The 24,868-nt window shown below is 25.1% G+C and overlaps 1 protein-coding gene across 1 annotated transcript; it reads right to left on the bottom strand.

Moving 5' to 3' along the window:
• Window positions 1–2,175: 2,175 nt before the first annotated feature.
• LOC111678182 (frequenin-1-like) lies at window positions 2,176–23,000 on the bottom strand. The gene is made up of 7 exons (XM_023439448.2): window positions 22,756–23,000; window positions 8,531–8,555; window positions 8,326–8,374; window positions 5,610–5,699; window positions 3,060–3,138; window positions 2,879–2,967; window positions 2,176–2,654 (listed from the first exon to the last, which is right to left on the bottom strand). The coding sequence occupies exons 1-7, from the start codon at window positions 22,817–22,819 to the stop codon at window positions 2,487–2,489; spliced, it is 564 nt and encodes a 187-aa protein (XP_023295216.1). The 5' UTR covers window positions 22,820–23,000; the 3' UTR covers window positions 2,176–2,486.
• Between the last annotated feature and the right edge of the window lie 1,868 nt (window positions 23,001–24,868).

The raw sequence follows: 24,868 nt of genomic DNA, 5'->3' as shown, positions 1-24,868 counted from the left end.
AAATTTGGAAAATATGTGTGTGTGTGAGTGATAAAAAATGATTAAAGTTTTAACCAATTATTTAATTTAGTTATATTTTTTTATTTTGGCTTATAAATTTCATTAATAAATATTTTTGATTTTATTTTTATTCATTCCGTTATTTCGAAGTAAAGTTTCTTTTTTCTTTCAAATATTAAATGAGCCTTAACAACAACACTTAAAACTACATATTTGTAAATATTAATAATTTGTTTCATAATTAATTTTTTATTAATTTATTAATTTTAGTTTTTTATTTGTTATTTAAAAAAGCGTTTTATTCTGTTGGTTTTAATTGGTGTTAGTTTTTATTTTTTTTTTTTTGTTTTATTTCAATTTTGGGATTTTTTGTTCTTTTCTTGAATTTCTTTTAACACGGTATCTAGTAGAATTGCAGTTTTTTTAGGTATTTCTGAGAATGAGTTTAAGAATTATTAAAAAAAGATCAAAAGATAAGACAAATTTTGTTAAAAATATCAAATGGTGAACTTCCTTCTTAATATACATTAATATTTCTTTATTGAAATGTTAGTTTGTAAGCTTCTGAAAGCTTTAAAACAGCAGCATATATCCTTAGTGGTATTTTAAATCGATGAGAAAGCTTCGTTTGCTTTAATGTTTTAGTAAGATTTCATCTAGAAACCAAAAACTTACATTTATCGATAGAATTAAACACTAAAACTTTCAAAAAGGAATTTTAAATTAAGGTTTAAAGTTCACAAAACATCAAAAATACAACCTGTAAGAATCGCTCATGAACTTGAATTGTTGGCTCTTTTACTCACCTTAGCAGTAAGGCAGTAAGATAACATATGATTATCGAGACATCATATTCAAAAAGTGCTAACTCACTAAGTTAGGACTTTTTATATATGTTGGCGTCAAATTTCGATCGACAAATCGATCCTGCTATTTGTTATTTTGTAAGAAATCACAGTCCAATTTGATCACCAATAAAAATCAGTATTAGTTTGTCGATCTTTGTATATCTCAAAAAATACAACAACGAAAGAATGACCTTAAAAGCGTGATAAACTTAGATCTTTATTAAATGATCTCGAATGAGAGAGTTAAGATCAAGTCTAATCAAGAGTGACCTTGAGAGCATGATAATAATGATAATTAAATAATCTCGAATGAGCGAGTAAATATCATTTGCAAACAAATACTGATCTAGATTGCGATCTACTACACCCCAAGAAAAACGAAAACGTGACTCTGACAACATGGTTAAGAACGAGTGTTGTGTGATGCCTAAGATCTCGAATATGATTATAGTGCTAATGATGTCTATAAAAATGTTATTGATATTTATATATTTAATAAAATTTCAACCAAATAACTAGTATTTATCGAAAACTGAAATTTGATTCATTACAAAAGTAAAAAATTCAATCGAAAGACATTTTAAATTAATGACAATTGAGTTTAGAAATGTCTTATAAATGAAAATTTTATTTGGAAACAACATATTCTTTTATCATTCCCAGAAATACCCAAACTTAGTTAAGCTTTCTTTTTAAAATTGTTTTAATTTAGTTTAATTTTATTTCATTTGCTTGGTTTCCTTAATATGTCTATCAAATAAATTAAGTAGGGCTTTTCTTTCCTGGAAGTATTTTAATTTTCTTTTCCTCTCTCTCTCTCTCGTGTTAGTAAATGTTTTCCTCTATTACTTTTTTTGCGTAAAAATGTCTGTGTTAAAGGTAGATTAAGTAAATAGGAAGTAGTTTTAATAGGTTTCTTTTTTTGTCTATTTTTATTTGTATTTTATTCCCTTTTACCAGAAAATGTAGAAGAAAAAAAAACGCACCTTTATATTCGACCTTAATTTGTTTGTTTAACTGTGTTGTATGTAGAAAATTTTGTTATTTTTTGTTAAGTTTTATGAAGAGTTTTTCTTTTAATTTTTTTTATCTAAATATGTATGAATTTTGGGTGGGTGGTTAGATTTTCCTTTTTTTTGCTTTGTTTTTCAAGTGTTTATGTTTGTGAGAGTTTTTTTTTTCCATTTCCTCTATTTTTTCCATTTGTATGTACAGAATAACAAAAAATATTTTCACATTTTTTTGTTAGATTTTTTGCTTTGTTAATTTTTGTTAAGCTTTTACTACTGCTTTTATATTTTTGTTATTTTTTACTTTTGTCTAAAGGTTATTTATATAAAACACGGCAATTTTTTAATCTGTATCTCTTCTCTACGTTGATGTTTTTAAAGTATAAACTAGTATCTGTGTATGTGTGTATGTATTTCAACTAGTTGTGTGTGTATATGTATAATGTATAATATGTATAATGTTAGATTTGTTGTTGGTATGTGTTCTTTACTAATTTTCTTTTTTGGCTTTTTATTGTTTTGCTTGTTTGTGGTTTAATATATTCAGTTATTTGTTGTTATTTTTATTACGGTTTTATGTTTTCTATTAAGTTTAATTAACCTTTGAATTAAACTATGACTCTTTTGGTTAATCACCACCTAAACTTAACGCCTGTACTATACGTGGATCAGCTTTACTACCCTCACGAAATTCTTCTAATGTCAAACGATCATCATGATTTTTATCCATTTGATCGAATATTTTATCCACTCGTTTCTGGGGTGTATTTTCATCATCTGTTTGTGGTTGTTGACCCTTAAAGTAATCAATTAGTAAAAAAATTAAGCAAAAAAATAAACAATATAAAACAAGTAGCAAATTATAGACATATCTTGACACTTTATGCAAAAAGTGATAACTCAAAAAAATTAGATTTTAAGAGTATAAGTAAGTTATAAGTTATTTACTACTTTAACCCATATTGAGGTAGCACTTTTTGCATATAGGAAATCCGAATAAAAATTAAATCGAATACCTACCACCATTTGATAAATAGCATCTACTATATTATACATTTCTTCTCTCGTTATATAACCATCATTATCCACATCATACAGACGAAATGCCCCTAAAATTATTTTAACATTTAATATTAAATATATAAAACACTTAACACAAATTCCACAAAAAATCAATAGAAAATTCGTAAAAAATACATACATTGTAGTTTTTCATCTAAATTTCCTCTTGATGTAATCGATAATGCGCGTATGAACTCCTCAAATTCTATCGCTCCATCCTAAAATGTATATTTAACGAAAAAACACCCACACAGAAAAATAAGAAGAAATAGAAAAAAGAAATAAAATAATTTTCAAATTTTCTATTACAATTGTATTGTGGCATTAAGAATAATGATTTACTATATATAGCTGATGGATGTAGGTATAGATGGATGAATGTTTAGAAACTTTATGAATTCCACATATATTCATAAATTGATTACTTTGAGTATTGAATAATAGTTAAATGGTTGAATGGTTTATATACATACATATACATAGGTACATTATGTAATGACTTTAATGATGATAATGATGTTGAGCTGTTGATATTGGCGTATGATGGCACAAGTTTTCTCTTTATTGTCATAGTTTTCCGGAAATTGTGACAGGTTGTTTAATGAGCGTTACTGTATAACATTTTACAATAATATGTTGAAATTTTAATCTCATTTGTCATGTCAATGTACTATGATAATAGCTATTAAATTGAGTGCAGTAATATTTTCAATATAGTTTTAGTTTATTTCAACGAAGTAACTTTTGTAGTATGTTATCGAATTTTTTCCTTATTTGTTTGCATAAACATATTGCAATAAATCCGTTTTGCTGAATGAATGTTAAAATAGTTAAATCACAAACATTATTCAATTTTATTCCTTTTATCCTCCAACTTAATATCTGTAAAATGTAAATATATAGCAACGACTTTTAGATGGAATTTTTAGTTTCATAATATTCGGTTCAGCATATTTTTATATCTATACGTTTTTTTCCATTTGTATCAGTCATCACGACTATTTTAAGCTATATTTATATAACTGAATCATTACATAAATGCAGTGCAAAAATATCATCAACAAGATTTGAATTCCAATAAGTCCAAGCTATTTCCTCATATAGCAAGGTATTCGTTCTCTTACTCTTAGGTTATTTGTACTGATAAGCATGATCGCTTCATAATCCTTTCGGTAAACTTGTCACACTTCTGTTCTAAACGTGTGAACTAAATATTTTTCAGTTTTTATTATCGTATCCATTCACTATCTGTATCACTCTCACTTAGATCATTATAATTTCTTAGAATTTCTTGAGCGATATGTAGATGAATCTGCACAGATCATGAGACAAATTGTAAAGAAATCCGTGACAACAAAGCATTATCTCAGAGGATATGTAACATATTTTGAGTGAACAAGTGAATTTGTAAACATGAAAAATGGCTGTGGAAGCAAGTCTAAAATATTAGTAAGAGTCTGATACAAAAAATTTGGAGCTCAAGCGATTGCAAAAAGAATTTTATCTTGGATTTTTGAGAGCCTAAATGCCATTATTGCATAATCGGGCACACATGCCTTATACGAAATGTTTTTGTGAATGTGAGTCTTGAATGAAAAATCCTAAAAATGAGCTTTATCACTTGTGATATTGAAACTTGGACATAATCCTTCCTTTTCCTTTTAAAGGATAATAAATTGTTATTTTAATACGATCAAGATTATCAATGCTATATTTCTGAAGCAAAATAGAAACACAATTATGTTCAACACCCATACAGATATATGATTCTTATCCATATTTATGATTTCTATAGGTATTCATGATTCCGATAATGAACTCAACCTTAATAGTTTTGAATCTAATAAAGATTTTTTAGAGTCTGAATAATAGAACTGATAATCTGCGATCATGATCATTCTCCTGAGTTTTTCAAGGGAATGTTCGTTGAATCGTTGAACGACTATATTCGTATATCGTGTTGATTTAAGTTATCTTCTTTCAATGTGGATGAACACAAGCTCGTTCTAAACTTTACAAAACGGTTCAATGATATTGTTGATTTGTTGCGAGAAATCATGTTTTCTTTAATGTTAATATTTGTTACATCGGCATAGGAAACTTCACTGGTTGCATAATTGACTGAATGTCTTTCCTAAAGATTCAATGAAGTAAATATGGTTTGTTTCAACTTCCACTAATAGGAATTCCTTCGTTGGCACATAAGTTCCTTCATCTTTCAGAGTTACCAGGCTTGCTGACTATTTTTTAGCTAAAACTGGTATAACGTAGTATATTTTTCTGCGTTTATTGTTACACCTTCATGATAATTGCATATCCATGTTTGACTGTTTCCAAGACAACTGTGACAATCCATTAAATTTATTATATATTTTTTTCAACCAAACTTCACCAGCAGATAATGACGTATAGAGGAGAAGTAGTGCCTGCCAGCTTTTAATATTGGCAGATGATTGATTTCACCAGCTGTTGTAATGATGCCGAATTGATTTTGTATTTGTTATTTTCTTAGTTTAAGATTAATTTTTGTTCTTTTTTTGTGATTATGGTTAAATGGAAGTTAAATGGTTTTCTGATTGATGATTTGTATATTTAAATGTATATCACGTGCATATAACAAAACAATTTGCTTTTTAAGATTTTTTTAACATAAATATGGAAAATATTTATATATATATTATCAACTCACATTATTTTCATCAAATACTCGAAATACTAATGAGGCAAATTTACTAGGATCTCCTTGTGGAAAGAACTGTTTGTAGATTTTTATAAAACCCTAAAAATATGCAAATAGAAGTGAATAAAATACAGAGGAAAAATGAAATAACAAATCAAGATGTTATTATTCATTTAAACACGTAACACTTGAAGCAACAGAAAAATAAAGCAAATTGGCAAATGAAAAAATATATATAAGTATGTATGTTAATAAAAAAATTCCAACAACACATTTAAGGCTTAATCCAAAAAAATAAGTTTTCTTAACAAATTCTTGGCATAACAAAATGTTAGTTAAAATAATATCCAACAAAAAAAAATAATAGACAAATATTTCATAAAAAATTACATAAGAATTTTTCATTTTAAAAGCAAAAATTTGTATGAAAATAACAAAAAAATAACGTCTGCAAGAATACTAATACGTATACGTTATATAAATACTATATAATGTTACGTATACGTAATATAAATATTAAACTTTTCATAATAATGATTATGATGATGATGACTATAGCATAGCTGATGAACAAGCTAAATTATGATTAAGTTAGTGTTGAAAAACTTGATGAAATAGTGGCGCGAGAAAAAAAATAAACAAATCTTTAGGACTTAAGTAGACTAGAACGCAAGTATATAAGTTATGGAGGAGTGAATAAAATAAACATAAATATAAAGAAAGCAAAAGAAAATCAACAAAATTGTTAGTTTTTCATTTTAAAATTTGTCTGTATTTGTGTTACGAAAGATAAATGGGCTTTAGAGTGCTAAATTTTAAGCAAATTAAGTATATTAAAATAAGTATGAGTGTTATAAACTAAAATATACAAAAATAAAAAAACAAAGATTATTTTCTAGCAAAGCTAAAAAGTTTTTCTTTCATTTTGAATAAGATGAGCCGAAAACTAAGAGCATAATGTGTTACAAAATTGTAAGTAAGTTTAAAAAAAGTTGTACAGTGGTACAAATTTCTTTTTTCACAACATTTTGGGCATTTTGATATGAGAAGATATATTTTCTTAGAACAATTTGTAATAAATATAACTCTTTTACAAAATTTTTTTATGATTTAAAAAACATTTTTGAAAAATTTGTTTCATTCACCTTCGTGTAGAGCACGGATTAAAAAAAGAGCTTTCTGTCCATGTTCATTCTACAAAAGATATTTTATGAAATTTCTATGGCAAGTTAGTGCGGAGCACAAAAATGGGACTGTTTTTTTTACACTTTCGATTTTTAAAAGGTACTTTTTGAATTTTCTATAATATTGAATCTAGAAACAAACCCGGATTATGTAGGAACATTTATAAAAATGTTGAACCTATAAACATGATATTAAGGATAAAGAGCGCAGATTAAATGTTTGGTACTTTTTCGTTCTTTTAGAGGTACTTATTATATTTTTTAACATTGAATCTAGAAACATAAAACTAAGTAAGTAAGACCATATAAAAATACCCCTTTCGTTCCGAAAAAAGTAATTTTAAGAAAAAGGATTTTTTTTTCGAAAATTTGTCTTTTACATAGAAACATTTTCATTTTTATAGGAAGTTTTCCTTTTTTTTATAAAAATGTTCGAAAAATCTATCGCTTTTATCGAAAACTTCTTTATTATGAAAAATTTATGTTCTCAAAGAAATTATTAAGAAATTTGCGGTTTTTGAAAAATATTTTTAGAAATTGTCTTCTTTTAGTATATTTCTTTTAATTGAGATTTTTTTAATTTATATCTTATAAGTTTATCTTTAATAGAAAATCTAGAAATTTATTGTTTTTTTTTTAATCTAAGTTTTTTAAACTCTCTGTAAAATTTTTGAAAATGTTCCTTTTTTTAAAAAAATATTTAGAAAATTTATAAAATTTTGGAAGTTTTTTCTTTCTATATGAGAGATTTTCTTTCTATTGGAGAGATTTCTCGTTTTAGAGAAAAATTTCTCCCTTTACCGACAATCTTTGTAAAATATCTCTTTTGATAGATTATTTTTAATTTATTTATTTTTTTTTGCAAAATTCTTATTTTTAAAGAAAATTTTTTGAAAATTTCTTTTTTGATAGAAAATCTCCGATATTGATTTTCAGAAAATTCGAAAATTTTTAGTTTTTGTAAAAACTTGTTAAAATTTTTTTTCCTTTCGAAAATTTTTTTAAAATTTTCTCTTTTTTATAGAAATTTTTTCTATGGAAAATTTTTAGAAATATATTTTTATACGTATTTTGGGAAATTATCCTTTTGTGAATAATTGAAAAATTTATGTTTTTAAAAATCGTTTTTGGAAACATTTTTAGCTTTAAAGAATTTCCAAGTTTTTTTTTTAATTTTCATTTTTGTTGAATATTTTTTTAATATTTTTACATAAATTTTTTTGTTTTTTTATTTTTATATAAAAAGATTTTTTAGTAAAATAAATAAAAAACACCACAGTAAATATTTGTTAAAATTATAAAAAGTAAAAAAATAAGCAAAACATGAAAATTAAAACTAAAAAATGCATACATGTTAAAAACATTTCTGCTTTAACTACATTTTACAGTTTTAATAAAGCAAAAAATAAAATATTAGAAAAAGTAGAACACTATAATTTTTGTATTTCAAATTAGTACAAACGAAAATTAGCCAAAATAATAAAAAACACACAAGAATACCCAAGCAAAACATTTAAAAGTGTTAAGTTAGTTAAACTTACTTGTTCTGTGAGTAAACCATTCGGACAGTCTTTTAGAAAACCTTTGTGCCTAAACGCAACAAAAAGTGGAGTAAAGACCAGACAATTGAATGAGAAATCAAAAATAGAAATAAAAAATAGACATAAATTGAGACAGGGAAATTTTCAAAAAAAAAATGCTAACAAAAAAAGGGAAATATGTTAAAATTAGGAAAATAAAACTTACCATTGTCTTATTTCTTTTTCGGTAACTGTAAGTAAATAAAAAACAAAAAGAAATATTAATTAAATAATTTCAAATATGAATTTAAATTAATACAAAGATTTTTATAAAACAAAAAATCACAAGCTATTGTTATTTTTAACAAATGCTTTAAATGGTTTAAGATAAGCAAAGTGCTGGTTTAAGATAAGTGCTGTTGAGTGAATTTTGTTGATTTGAATACCAAATTCTATTTTCATTAAGTCGTATTTCCACTAGAAATAAATTCAACTTAAAATAATAATAAAAAAACGAATATCTAACAAATAAATGTAAAAAAGACGTGCTGTTTCACTCGGTGTAGTGGAAGTTTTCTTTGGTGTGTCTCTCTTCTCGTTGGAATTTTAACAAACAATAATATTTGAAACTGATGTATAAATGCATGCTGGTTCTTCGTTCTACTTTTAAAACCATGTTGGAGATGTGACCTAAAAACAGATTTGTTTGTCAACAAGTTTTTTTTTTTTATTATTGCTTGCATATTTTACATTTATTATGTGGAAGGAAAAAAGGTCACACAAACCCTAAATTAATCTTAATCCCTTTTTTATCGCACTACTAAAAAAAATTTCTTATTATTTAAAGAATTTTCTAAAAGAATTTTTCAAACCACAACTAAATCAAAAACATGTTTATTTGGGTAGAAATAAGAAGAAATTTATGTGGTTACTAAACAAAATAGGAGGGCTTTAATTTGTGATGAAAGTGTAGAACAACTTAATTAAATCTGTTAAAGGGTAAACAAATGAAAATTTGAATAATTTTTTAAATTTGTTTTCTCAACTTTTTTAGGAGGTTTGTCGATTAAGGACTAGGATTTTACACCACAACATCACTATAGTGGGATATTATGCGTTTGTGCTGATGTTTGTAACATCCAAACATATTGGTCATACAACCAATCGGCTCAGAATCACTTTCTCAGTTGAATTATTTTGGCGTGAGGACGCTATTTAAATTGGTTGAAATCGGTCCATTATTTCGCCTAGTCTCCATACCACCGTAACCCGAATATTTCTTTTAGGCTAATTATTATGTTAAATGATCTATTACATCAATAAAGTAAACGCAAATGTTCCTACCAAAATTTATAAGTACAGGCCCATATATATACCAACGTGATATGAGCGCCCTCTTGGAAAAATCCTTTTTTTTTGCCAAAAATAAGTAAAAATATTACGGAATAAAGGAAAAAACCAAACAAATTATTATTTACTAAATAATCTACATTTTTAACATTCTGACTGGTGTAGTGTATCATATGGTCGGCTATATTTGACTATATATTCATACTTTTTGTCTTACTATTTTTTAAAAACTCAAAAAGTCAAATATTGAATATTTTTTATAAATAAAGAAACTTTTCTATTTAGCATATTTTTCCTTCATGTATTTGCAATTCATTCAAATAAGTACATTTTATTAAAAACACCTATTTCCATTATCTCCTCAACAAGCATCTAACGCTTATTTCAAATGCATTACATTTAGTTCAAAAAACTTATTAAACTTTTATTGAAATTTTTCTCAATTTTCCAATTTTCTTACACTTTTATTTTGCTCAATGCTTTTTCTTTATCAACTTAATATTGTATAATGAGTAAATAACTTAACGAACAATCTTGCATTACAAATCGAAAAATTGCATTATTCAAACTCATGGTTGTTGCTATTTCATGCTCAACTACTAGAATTGCAGCTATCGCTGCTGCTACTCTTTGCATTTGTAATATAAACTTAAATCAGCAATCATGATATTTATCAACAACAGCTATAATAAATTGCTGTCATAAATCCCTTCTAAAATGTGTTTTATATTTCTAATACCTTCAACAACATCATCATACTATCAGTAACAGGATTAGTTTATAAAAAGTACTTTACGAGCAGTTAGTTAGTTGATTGTCATTACCATCATAATTATCATCCAGTATCAAATTGCTTATACTCTTACACATATACATTTATAAATAGTACAAATCTCTTAGAAAAATCTTAAATCTATATGTTTATATAAAACTATGAAAGTTGTTTCAAAATAATACAAATATTTATTATACCCTACAGCACTATAGTGGGAAAGGTATAATGCATTTGTGCTTATGTTTGTAAAACCCATAAATATTAGTCCAACCACATTTGCCCAGAATAACTTCCTGAATCGATTTAGCTATGTTCGTCCATCCGTCTGTGTGTCCATGTAAAGTTTCTGCGTACGTTGCAGGTCGCAATTTACCCTGAATCGTGCTTTTAAGCTCGTAATTATGTTATATGTTCAAGTATGTCAACAATTTTTAGTTTTAAAAACATCGCCAATTTTTGTAAAGATCAGGCCCTATTTGACCTTAACTTCCATACAAACTCTTTTTCACAAAATGACTTGAATGGCAACATTCACTTATAAACACTAAAAACAATATGAAATTTTACCCTCACCACAATATTTCTTCTTTGGTCAAAATATTCCAGAACTAAGGTAAGAATTGAATGAAATGTTTTATTATTTAAAAGTAGGACTAGTGTAGGATTTCATATAATCGGTCATGACCGACTATACATTCTTACTTGTTTTAATGGTTTTCTCTGCTTGCGTAGTGAAAATATAATTCCAAGATTTATGTTACCAACAATAATAAAAAAGATTAAAAATTACTCTTTGAAAAAGTTATGGCAAACTGCAATATTTCATTAAAAATTTAGAATTCACAGAATTGTAATGGAAAAGAAATTAATGAAAAATAGTTCTGAAATATATTTACCTTTCTGGTATTCTTGTTCTGAAGCAGAAAGTTCAGAACAAAGTTATCTTGTTCTGATAACTTTGTTCTGAAGGAAATTTTTTACATTTTAAAATTTAATTTAATTTTTTATAGAAATTTTGTAAATAAATAGCAAATATAATAAAAAATTCCCGCAAATTTTTATAAAAAAAGAAAAATTTTAAGAACAAAAAGAAATTTATATTAAATGTATATAATTCCATAAATTTTCTATAAAAACTGAAATTTTCCAATAATTTTTAATTCTGAAAAAAAATTAATACATAGAACATTTTATGATAATTTGAATTGATTACAATTTTACAATTTCTTTGTTAAGAAAATAAAAATAAATTTTTCGAAAAATTTTGTTTTAATTCAGGACAATGTGATAATACAATGAGCTATGTAACAGTCATACTTTAATGATTTGATAAAAATTTTTGGTCGAAAAAGTTATCGATAAAAGTATACATTGTAAGCTCTGTTTTTTATTTCAACTTTTTTGTATATTTCTACAACCACATGATACTGGCAAAAAATATATATAATGTTTAAATTGAAACAAAGAAAAATTCGACATACACAAAAAACTCAGTTCATTATTTAAGAATATAAAATGTTATCCACCAGTATGAATTGTGATATTAGAGTATAAAATGTTTTTTGGTTTAAACTTTATATTTGCTATTCAGTCACAAAAAAACAAAAAATAATTCTTTTTATTGAATTAACTGATTTATAAACAAGTGCAGTTGATGGTCCAGAACAAAAGGAAAATGACCGCAACAAAAATAATACCATTTTCAAACAAACACATTTATATTTAAATGACATTTTATTTTATTCATTTCGTATTAAATGCATTAATTCAAATGAAATTTATAACGATAATTTTAATATGCAAGTTATTTAAGTTCCAGCTGAATAAAAAAATGTAAACTTTTCCTATTATAAATAAAAAATTAAAATATATTTAAGTTATTTTTCTTGGCTGAAGTTAAGATGCAGACATTGATACATTTAATGTTTTTATTATAAGTAATGTCCTTCTTTTCTCTAAATAACCGGACTAGATATCCATCAGACCACTGCTATGAATGTTAAACAGCACGTAGAACACTTTTTATTCTACACCCACCAGTTTTATGTATGTATAACTTATTTTGTTTTTAATTATCCCTTAAACTTCTCCACAACTTATTTTCCTTAATATTTATTTTTTATGACCTCACTTCGTCACAACCCCACAAAAGCTGGTTTTATTTACATTACTTATCTTAAGTAATTATTCTAGTACATTGTCTATCCTAGTCCCAGTGCCTTTGTGTTTAGGTGTATAATTTTAAATTAACCAATATAACCGGTTCATTTAACTACAATACTATGTAGCTAAATGTAGAAGTATCTAGGGTTAAATTAATATAAAATTTTATTAGGTCAACTCACACACTATTCGCTATTGTAACCAAATAATGACATTTTGTTGTAAGTTTTAAAAGGTATTTTATGGACAAAAGTAGAAAAGTAGAAAAGTGAATAGTAACTTAACAAAAGTATTTATGTATTAAATCATTAAAACTAAAGCAACCCTTGTGAAGACAAATGGGAATGTTATTTTGTCTGTACTAATACCTTAAAATACACCGTTATTATTATAATATTTAAATGTAAATTATTGTATTGGGTTGATGATATCAATAGAGTGTCCCGAGGAACGACCTAACTAACTAAGTAACTAACTAACTAATTATCTAACTAAGAAACTAGCTAACTAACTTACTACAAAATCAATGTCTAGTTATTCTTCATCTTAAGGTTAAATTGACACATTTCATACAAAAAATATTTTAATCGACAGAATAACTTTCGATTAAGCTATAACCGGAGGTGGAGTTAACGGGGCTTAAAATCAAAAAATATATTTTTTATGGAATGTATGAATACTATTTTAAAGTGTTACAAACGGTATTACAAAATTAATGTACCCCCTTTTTTATAGCCGACCATATTGTACTCTACACCAGTAAAAAAGAGTGAATGTTGACGTTCAAGTCGTTTTCTAAAAGTTATTGAAGATTCAGAACTCGCAGATATCTAAGGTCTTAAAACTGATTACATACAGACAGTTGGTCATGACCAAATCTACTCCTCTGTCTATAAGGATCCTGAAGATATGTATATACTTTATAGGGTTGAAAAATTGTATTATAGAAATTTCAACGAAAATGACAAACTTTTATAAACTCTTCGATGTGACGGGTAAAAAGACTTTGTATTTCTATTAGTATGTATTTAGATAATTTCAAGTTATTACTAGACTTTTTCTAATCAATGCAGATGGTGTGTCGTTTTTATGTTCAAAACACTATAGTGTCGGCCTCGAGAAACAAACGTTCTACTAATATTCTTCTGAAACGTTCTGTATCTATAAGTTTTATGTCCTAATGTATGTTAATTACAATTTGACTATACAAATCTATGATAAGTAAGTAATTTGGAAAGGTATAGTTTTGGATATCTTATTATAAGGGTTTTTTTTACATAAAATTTTATTGACCGCACCCCGTAAATAACATACTTTCGGCAATTGCTACTTTTGAAACCGCAGGGTAGTTTAACATACTTTTAAAGACAACTTAACGAATTTAACAAAACTTTCTACTACAAACACATACCAATAAATGCGTGCCATTATAATTTAATTTATGTTTAAATAACTATAATATCAGTTATTGACATTTTCATGATGAAAAAAAAAACATTTATGAAAACAGCTGGCCTCCCCCATTAATTTTGTTGTTCAAATGTGAGCATAAATTCCATTTAGTGAGGTTTTTTCATTAAAAAAAAAAATTTACAACCAGTTCAAGGTAAAATTAATGTGCTGTTATTAATGGAGGTCTATGAAATTTTATTTCTTTTAACTATTTTCTAAAAACTTTTTGACACATTGTAAGGAAAAGGGATTAAAATTGAAAATACCTTTAATTTTAGGAGTTTTGGTATTGTAGACACGTAAGTAAGATAGACTTTTTGATTTCGTGTAGGTAAATGAAAATAAATATTAGATTTAGGTGTGTAAATATGTATTTTAAGAGTATTAGAAATTTAAAATTTAGTTAAGGTTAACTTGCATTTACTTTCGTAATACTTTAACTAAAGGTATTATAATAAAATTTTATATAGAGTTAAATTTACTTGGCCACCTTTTTCCTTCGGTATTTTATTTTATATTTTATAAATGTCTATATGTAGTGCGTATAATTTTCATTGATGTCAGGAATTCTAACTAGAATCTTAATGTATTTAATTGTGTTTTACAATATGTATTAGACAGATACAAACATTCTTAAGCTTGTATACATTATCCTTATATGTATATTAACATTTTCCCTACAATACACACACAAACACAAACTCATATTAAAGGATTTGTGTGTATGTGTGTATGTGTGTTTAAAATTGTTATCCTTAAAACACCTCTACTACATGTTTATACAGCAACATACTGTTTGGTTTGTTTTCTATTTAATACATTAAAGTAAAGTTTATGTGTTAGTGTTTTATCTTTTTATCTTTACATCTGCCACAGATGTGTAGATGTCTACATTTGTTCAACAATCTTATACGCATTTGGAATTTTAATCCCTGTTTTTCTTATTCTCATGTTAGGATTTTGCATTTTAAATGAAACTGTTTAGAAATTTTATATTCTAGTATCCTTAAGTATAAGGATTTTTTAAAGAAGTTTTAAATTAGTACTGATATTTATATACATTTACGTAAAACGTGATCTATTTCAGCCACAAATGAGAATGTTTATTGTTATTAATAAAGTAAAAAAAAATTTTGGATTAAAAATTTTTAATACACTTAAGATTATAAATACTTTTTTGCTTCTTTTCAGAAGTTTCACTTTAATTATAAATTTTATCTTAATCTCAATATATTTAAGGAATTTATTTATCAAAAACAAATTTATGTAGGATCAAATGTGGTCCGATGCTCATTAAATTATGACATTAAATTTATATGTTTGTGCTGATGTTTATAACTTACAAAAATATTCAGAATTATTTTTTGAGCCGATTAAGACATGTCCGTCCGGCTGGCTGTCCATGTTGAAAAAAAGAAATTAAAAATATACTAATGTTGTATATGGTAGGCCACGTCCGACTATACTTTCCCACATGTTTTATATAAAGTTAAGACATGTTATATTTTATCGTGTAATGAGTAGAAGCACCCCAAATCGGTAGGTCCGATTATTCTGAGTTAATCGGTATACATTAAGATTCTGAGTTAATCGGTATACTTTAAGCTGTGGAATTAATATTTTTTAGCGTATTAGAAGCATCAACACAAATGCGTAATCCTTCACTATAGTGATGTAAGGTATAAAAAACAAACTTCATACAAAAATTTATACAAATACTTTAAAAAAGGAAAATTTGTACAAAACATTTATTAAAAATAAACCATTTTTTAAACATTTTTCTAAATAACATCGTAATTGTTCTAAAAAAATATTTGATTTCAAATACAAAAATACAAAATTTACTTTTTGATTAAAAATGGCCTACAGAATCAAAATACATGTTTGCACAAATTTTTAAAGGTGGAACAACAAACTAGTAATTTTTACCAGCAAAAAAAAAAAAAACATATATTTAAAGATGTTTATTGATGTAAGGATATAACACATGTAGGAACACTTAATTTTTATAATGACAATAACTTTAAATTTATTTAGTTTTTTTTTATCAAAAATTTTAAAAGTGTTATTACGCCTTTTTGCATTTTAGGCACAAATACTTTTTTTAAGACTTGTGTTTAATTATTCTCGTAGTATGTAATATTAAAATATCATCATTAATCATCGAATGATAATAAAGCTGCAACAATTTTTCCTCTTTTTAATTTTTTTCTGAAATCTTATTCTTTTTTTACTTATTTAAATGATGTGGTAAACCTTTAAAATTTGTTCAAACAGCAGGCCATTTAGTTGTATTAAATGAATATAAAGTTTTCATTAATAATTTCTGTTGCTGCTGCTTCAGCGTCATCTTCTACATCTTTTACAACTAATTAAGCCAATTTATAAACATTATTTATTAAAACTTTTACCCCCGAAATACACACTACAGACGTACATACATATACTATAAATATTACTGAAATTAAGCCTATTAAATGAGTTAAAGGAGTAAAAGTTTTTGCAAAGTTAACATTTCGTTTTTTTTTACATTTTCTGGTTGAATAAGCAGTAACTGTGTTAAATATGTTTTGTAGGCTCTCGTTTCGTTTCACAAGTTAATGGCCAGCCAACAACTGTGCATATAAATTTCGAAATTGTTTTTGAATATTATACCCTAGAGGGGAAGAAGCAGGAAGGATGATTCTATTATTGTTTTACATAAAACAACATTAATTATTTTATTTCAAACACCACAAGGATTATAATTAATAGTTTCATTGTGGTCCTTTGTACATCATAAATATTGTTAAGGGAATCTATAGGAGGTTTTTGTTGTTACACAATAATAATATTAAATACTTTAGTATTTTGTTAAAGGGGATTTTATTTGTTTAAATTGGTATAAAATTAATGAAACAAGTAATGTGTCAAAGATTAAATTTGATTTACTGGCTTATTGCTGCTCAACATTATTGGGATATTTTAAGTAATAATAAAATACGGTTTTACAAAACATTTTGGATAAATTGTGTATTTATAAATTTTATATATTACTTGCACAAAAATGTTTCTTCATAGAAAATTTTCAATAAATTTTTTAAACAATTTTTGTTTGAATTTTTTTTTTAATTTTCAATAAATTTTCTTTCTTAGAAAATTTTCAAAAAAATGTTCTTCTTTTCTAGAAAATTTTGAATAAAATTTATTTTTAGAAAATTTTTGATAAATTTTCTATTTTAAAAAAATTTCGATAAATTTTTTTTTCTTAGAAAAATTTCGATGATTTTTTTAGAAAATTTTCGTTAAATTTTCTTTTGATGGATAATTTTTGATAAATTTTCTTTTGATAGAAAATATTCGATAAATTTTCTTTTAATAGAAAATATTCGATAAATTTTTTTTTAATAGAATATTTTTTGATAGATTATTTTCGATAAATTTTCAAGGTTTCGATAAATGTTCACTTATTGAAAGTTTTCGGTAAATTCTCTCAATGAGTTTTGGATATTTTTTGATAAATTTTGTTGTTATAGGAAGTTTTCGATAATTTTTTTTTTATAGAAAGTTTTTAATATATTTCCTTTTTATACAAAGTTGTTGAATGTAAAGTTTTCGACAAATTTTCTTTTTATAGGAACTTGTTTGATAAAATTTGTTTTTATATAAAGTTATCGTTAAATATTTTTATATAAAAGTTTCAATAAATTTAAACTTTATAAAAACTAATAGAGTTTTAGATTAAAGTTCTTTTTATAAAAAATTTTCGATTTATATTATTTTTATAGAAAATTCACGATTTATTTTCTTTTTATACAAAATTTTCAGTAAATTTTCTTTTTATAGAAAGTTTTTCCCGAATGGTTAGTGTTCTAGACATATAGACCGGGGGTGGCGTTCAATAAAATTTTATTTAGTGATAAATTCTATTAAAACATTTTCGACGACTTTTCTATTTATATTCAGTTTTTATTAAACTATTATTTTATATAAGACTTTTGATAAATACTATTTTTTCGTAAAAAAAATTGCGCTAAGTTTCTATGGAAAATCTTCTATTAACTTTCTTTTAATAAAAATATTCGATAAATTTTTCAATTTATAAAAAATTATCGATAAATTTTTCAATTTATAAAAAATTATCGATAAATTTTCACTTCATACAAAAATTCTATAATTTTTCCTTTTATCGACAATTTCCGATTATTTTCCTTTTAATTATAAATTTTCAATAAATTATTCAATTTCATAGAAAATTTTCCATACGTTTTCAAGGAGACAATTTAGTTTTTGTTAAAATTATTAAAACAATTATTTATATAATTTGTTTATTATCTTAATCTTTAATAAAAATCATACAAGATTATATTTTTTCACTCCAACAAATACATAAATTACTTGTTTTTTTTTTGTCTCATAATCCAGTCTTTTTTGCAACATCACGGTTATAAACTCCTAAACACCAACATCAAACTACTACTTAGTAAAAAAAGCAACAAAATTGTATTATAAATTTTTATTTTCCATTTTAAACATTAATTTGTTTTTGTCTTATCTTTACGCGTTTTTTTGTTTGTTTTTTTTTCTCATTTTAAAATATACTACATTTATTTATATTATTATGGGAATTCATATTTCCTTTTGCTTGCTTTTCCGCTTTTTGTTTTAACTACCATTTATGTTGTGTATATGTGCCTACCTAAGTGTAGGTGTATGTGTATAAACTTTTTTAATGTATTTTTCCCATTGTATCCTTAATGTTTGTTATGGTGGCTTTTAACTTTGGCTCATAGTCTCTATAGAAATTTTATTACAAACAATGTTATTCCAGGGGGAAAATTTATTATGTTGAACAATATTAAAATTATACAACCACAGGTATGGGAACATACACATTTATATAGTAGACATACACCTTGATGTGCATATTAGGGTGGTCCCAAAAGAATTTTCCAATTAAAATGGAATTTTACTTTATATTAAGCTTCAACGCAAATTTTCTTAATATATAGAGATACTATGTATGAATTTATTTTATTTCATGTTTGTACCCAGACTTAATGCGTTTGACTATGTGTGTTTAAACGACATGTTTATGTAGTATTTATAAGAGTGTTGAGCTTTTATGATGAATGACATTCTCTTTTTTTATGGTTTGGAAACTAAAGAGATACATCGTTTTTCTCTTCCTTTTTTGTATTTTACAACCACTTGACATTTACAATTGTTTTTAATTACGAGTAACAAATTTAAATGACCAACATTGTGAGTGATGAAAAAAAAAACAGTTTTTCATAAAATGGGACACACACATTAATGTCTGAAAGGATGTACAAGTTTATGACAATTTTATAAATTATATTAAATTTATAAGGGATTGATTTAAAAGATAACGCAATAGTTATCATTTTAAAGAAATATACATTTTAAGAAATTTGTAATAAAAATTTATGGAAAATTCTTTAAACCTCTTCGGTACTCTTCATATTTAGACTATATGTATACATACCCAGCAAAAACTAGATAATAACTTTAAATTTTAATTACTTACCTAACAACATACTTTTTAATAACTACATATCGTCTGGATTACATAGAAGTGTTCTAATAACGTCTTACTAATAATGTGTTATGTAAATACTTTCTAATTCATTAGTCATCTTATCTATGAAGCTTAGATGCTGTATACTTTTTTTTTTGCAATTTACAACGACTACTTTTTCTTATTACTTGTAAGTGTTTGTATGTAAGTACTTGCATTAAATGACTCACTGTGTTAAAATAATGACTTAAAATGCTATTGTGTAAGTAAATTTTAGCATTTTAATCCCTGAAAGTTTTTGCTGGTTATGCAGAAAATTTATCAAAACTAGAAAAAACTTCAATTCAAAATTAATTTCTATTGTTTTATTCGGCCACTTTTAATTTTACATATAACATTACATTACGTACGACATATGTACATAAGTAATAAAAAAAATTTATTTCATAAATATTAAAAAAATATTTCATATAAAACACAAAAAAACTTATATAATTACTTGAAAAAATACATACATAACATTAAAAACACACACATTAAAAACCTGTCTGTCACTTCCAAAATAATGATTTCCGTAATATGTTTTATTTCTCTCCTCCACCCTAACCAAACCTTATCAAAATTTCTATAATTTATACATTTTAACAGTTAAACGAAATAAAACCACAACTTCCGCTGCGACAGTTGTCAAAAAACTGAAAGCTGCATTTTAAAAAATTTATGATAATGACACCAACAAAAACACACCAGGATTTGCCAAAATAATATTGAAAATATAAAGAAAAAAACATAAATAAAACTAACTATAGACTGTTTGTTGGCAAAATAACGCCAACACTAATTTCGTGGTGTCAAAAGAGACACGCGAAAAATAACCGCAAATTTATATGAGTATTTTTTTTTGGTGAAATATATATAAAGTTTAAATGTCCATAGAAAGTATATGGATATTTTAGAAGAATTTATTCAAAACAAAACCAATGGCAATGAATGACACAAATGTTTATTAAATAAATACAAATTCAAATACAGACACAAATACCATATAATGTAATTAAAGACAAATTTTGCATGATGACCAATAAATGTAAATGACATTTTGGGTTAAACATTTTAAATATTCTTGTATTCAAGTAACCTTTTTGTACAAAAATCACAAAAAAATCAATGACATATTTACATTTATTCAATTCTATTTATAACAATTTCAAAATCAGCTTTTCAATTATATTAAAAACTCTAAGTAGATCCTTATGATTTTCATAAAAATCCAATAAAAAAAGCTGCTTACTTAGTTGGTACCTAACAAACCAATGGTCAATTTAATGTCTCTGACCTGAGGCTTTAATCAAAAAAAAAAATATATCTTATTCATTTAAATCTCTTTGGCCTTTAGAGAGCAAAAGAACATAATGATAACAATTTCTTAAAAAAAAGAATCTAACAAATATTTTTGCATATTTTCCCCCATATTATGCAAATGACAGACAGTATCGTTTGGCTTTATACGGCCGACTTCAAGTAAATTGAAGCAAAATCTTTTTTTTTTGGATTTTTAAAAATAATAAAGTAAAACTAACAGGCATTGTTCTACTGTATAAATGACAAGTGAATAAAAGATATAAAGAGGTCTTATTACTAAAGAATGAATTGAATGTTGAACATAGAATAGCAAGAAAAAAACTAACTTTGTATTTGATTTTATAAAGAAGCTTGACATAAAATTCATTTGAGATAGACAAGAGAAAAAGGCAGGCAAATAATGTTAAGCGTTACAGTGTAAATCACTTACAATAAAAGTGCAAAACAAAAAAAAAAAAAAAGGGAAATGTTCATTACGTTTACAGAAAGTATTACAACTGACTGAAGGATGTTTGAAAGTAATGGAAATGATTTAATTAATTAAGGAAGTCTTAGAAATAATTATGTTCGTGATAAAATGTTTTTTTTTATAATTTCTTATGCGTGGATAAGTGTAACTTTTTCTTTAAATCTTGGGAGTATTTATCAATAGAGCATTTCTAAATTATACTTTGCACGAAGTTATATAAAAAGAACTATCACAGATCTAGATCTAAATATATACGTAAACTTTATAAAAGGTTTATTATACACTAACTAACATCAGCACAAATTTACAATAATATAATAAAATATATCTAATTTTCAACAATTTTTCAACGTATGAGTTATTTTTAATTTATCATCATTGAAAAAATTGCTCATACGTTAACAATTGCATTCATAGCAAATTCTTTACAAATGTTGTTATGGATACAATTTCATTTTAAAAAATATTTTCATTCAAATTATCAACATTATAACACATATTTATTATATGGCTGATAGCAAAAACAATAAGTGAAAACAAATACTTTATAATAAAAATTTATGAAATTTTTATCATGTTTTTATCGTATGGTTGGAAATATTATATGATTAAATAAAAAATCAAATTATTTTCATATGTTGAAAAACTATTTGGATAATATACTGATAGATGCAGCTAATCTAAATACTTTTAAAAAAGTAAACAATTATTTTCAACACATATCATTTTACTAATGTTAACCCATTATACGACAAGCTGCTTAATTATATACAAGAAAGACTGATAATTGCATTTAATAATAATTTTTTAAAGTTTCTATATATTCTTAAATGCTTTAACTTAATATTTCCTAGGAAAATTTTTCAGGGCCATGGTCATAATGACTAAACAAATCTTTCTTTCAAAGCCGTCTAGTCTATAAGACAGCACATGTTAAACACAAATTCACAAAGAAGAAATTGAGAATAACTGTTTTACATACAATTAAATGGTTTTCACAAAATTTTGGCACAAAATTTGAATTAAACAAAAACAACAGAAAACAAAATACAAACTCTTTTGGATAAATACAAGTTCAAGGTTTAACATTTTTTCTTTTTAAGAAAGAAAAGTAGTTTAGATTTAACAAAATGCAAATAAGTAGTTTTCATTGTTTTCGGGTGTTTTTTTCTGCATTATTAAACAAAAAATCTTAAGTATAAGCGAACATTGTATTGTAGGTACTGGCCAAGTTTTACATTTTCCATATGAAAAGAAAACTCTTACATAATTTATTACATTTACGCTTATAACTTTAAGTGGTTTTATAAAAATGTTTTAAAAGGAAAAATATGTAAAAAAGAAAATGTTAATACTTACAGTATGTATCCGTTGTCAAACGATCAATGGTATCTTGCTTCAATTTTGAATTTTTCTTGCCCATTTTTGTTCTCAGTTAGGCTTAAGTTTGTTTTAAGTTTTTTTTTTTCTTAAAAAAACACACAAATATTCCTAAACTTCTTGCTAATATTCACTTTTCTATGTATATATATTTTAAAGCACTTTTTATTTTTATTTAAATTTATTGCTTTTATTTTAACTTAAGGCTTTATTTGTATTTATATATTTTTTTCTTTTTAAACAAACCACAAATACACACACATTAAAAATTTTGGATTTATGTATCACTTTTTAATATTCTTTTACACAAATGAAGTCCTGCAAAGAGATAAAAAAAAGAAATATTTTTATTATGTTTTTTATAAGCTTAAGTTTTATGTATGGATAAAGATTTATTTTGGTAAAAATTATTTTATGTTTAAATTTTTAATATTTTTTAAAAAATAAACGTAATTCAATTTGACCTTAAATTTGGTTAAAGTTTTTAAATGTCAGATTTTATTAGTGTTGTTTTAAAAAAGCTTAGTAATTCTTTATTACTTATACGTGCTGTGAGTGTTGAAAAAGTGCAGTTTTAGTTCGGATCTAGTTTAATTCTTGTCCAGTTCTAGTTCAGTTCGAGTTTAGTTCTAGTTCAGTTCTAGTTCAGTTCTAGTTCAGTTCTAGTTCAGTTCTAGTTCAGTTCTAGTTCAGTTCTAGTTCAGTTCTAGTTCAGTTCTAGTTCAGTTCTAATTCAGTTCTAGTTCAGTTCTAGTTCAGTTCTAGTTCAGTTCTAGTTCAGTTCTAGTTTAGTTCTAGTTCAGTTCTAGTTCAGTTCTAGTTCAGTTCTGTTCAGTCTGAGTTGTTAATCGTAAAATCGTAGGGTTACTTTGGAAATCCTTTCCCCTAACTTCACATCAATTTTCAGAAAAAAATTCAAAAATGTTGCTGAATATATTTTCTACACAAGGTGAAGTGTTTTACAAAAAAAGGGGGTAAAATTCTTACAAAAATTTAAAGTTAAACTTTTGGGAATGTCCTAACAGTTCTTTGAAATACTTCCTGTCACATTAAACAGCAAAAGAATTTTTCACTTCCAACATTAACTTTTTACACATTCCAAAATTCAATTAAATCTTTCCTTATCGACATCAATTTAAGTTGGCAAAATTTCTCAATGGTTTTTTTTTATATCTAGTATTTTTATTAATTTCATTTCGATTTCACAACAAACAGACACACTTTGCAAACAACAATTAAATCAAAAATAACAAAAGAAATGAATGGATACAGTTTTATTTGTATGTGTGTAGCTATAGTATGGTAAAAATAATGGTTGGTCAATGGATATGTATATATAACAGTTCGAACTAAGTATGTGGTTAAAGTACTGGGCAGCTGTGTCATTGATAAATCTTGGTTATTGTGGGTGTCAAAGAGGCTTAAAAGCTTTGGAAAAAAGTGAACGTCAATTACAAAAAAATACAGTAATAAAAATGAAATAAATTAATGTTTAACAGAAGGAGAAAAAAATTTTTAATGTTTATATTTAATTTTAAAAGAACAAAAGCAAGAAATAAGATTGTTTTATATGGTTGTCAAAAGAAGTTCGATTTAAAAGAACTTTTTTTTTACAATAACATTTTCTCATTTATTTTTTTCTCCGCAAATATTTACATTAATCTTTAAAGTATTTTTTGCAAAAAAGTTGAAAATATACTCTAGATTTTAAGTTAACCAAAATCTATTCAACCAAAAATTAGTTTCAGGCCATTGAAATAATTTAAAATTCTATTAAAATAATCGTGACATACATTAGAGTCATAAAGGCGTACAATTTTTTTTCATATAAAAATTTCACCTGCTTTTTATGCGAAACCCAAAAAAAAAAAAAAAATTAGATTTTTTCTCTATTTAATTATTCATATTCAAACCAGCTTGTACATTGCTGAATTGTAAAGAGCACCTAGTTAGAAATTAAAACTACATTTTTTGATAATAGAAAGAAAGGAGGTGTAGAAACAACTGTACCATCACTGGCATTTAAAGTGTGTTACTACCACCCACAAGCAGCATGCAATCCATAGGACTAGTTGTTTTGATACGGAAGTAA

The sequence above is a fragment of the Lucilia cuprina genome, chromosome 3 (assembly GCF_022045245.1).
Source record: "Lucilia cuprina isolate Lc7/37 chromosome 3, ASM2204524v1, whole genome shotgun sequence".
Taxonomy (NCBI): domain Eukaryota; kingdom Metazoa; phylum Arthropoda; class Insecta; order Diptera; family Calliphoridae; genus Lucilia; species Lucilia cuprina.
This window is presented reverse-complemented; position numbering and strand designations above follow the sequence as displayed.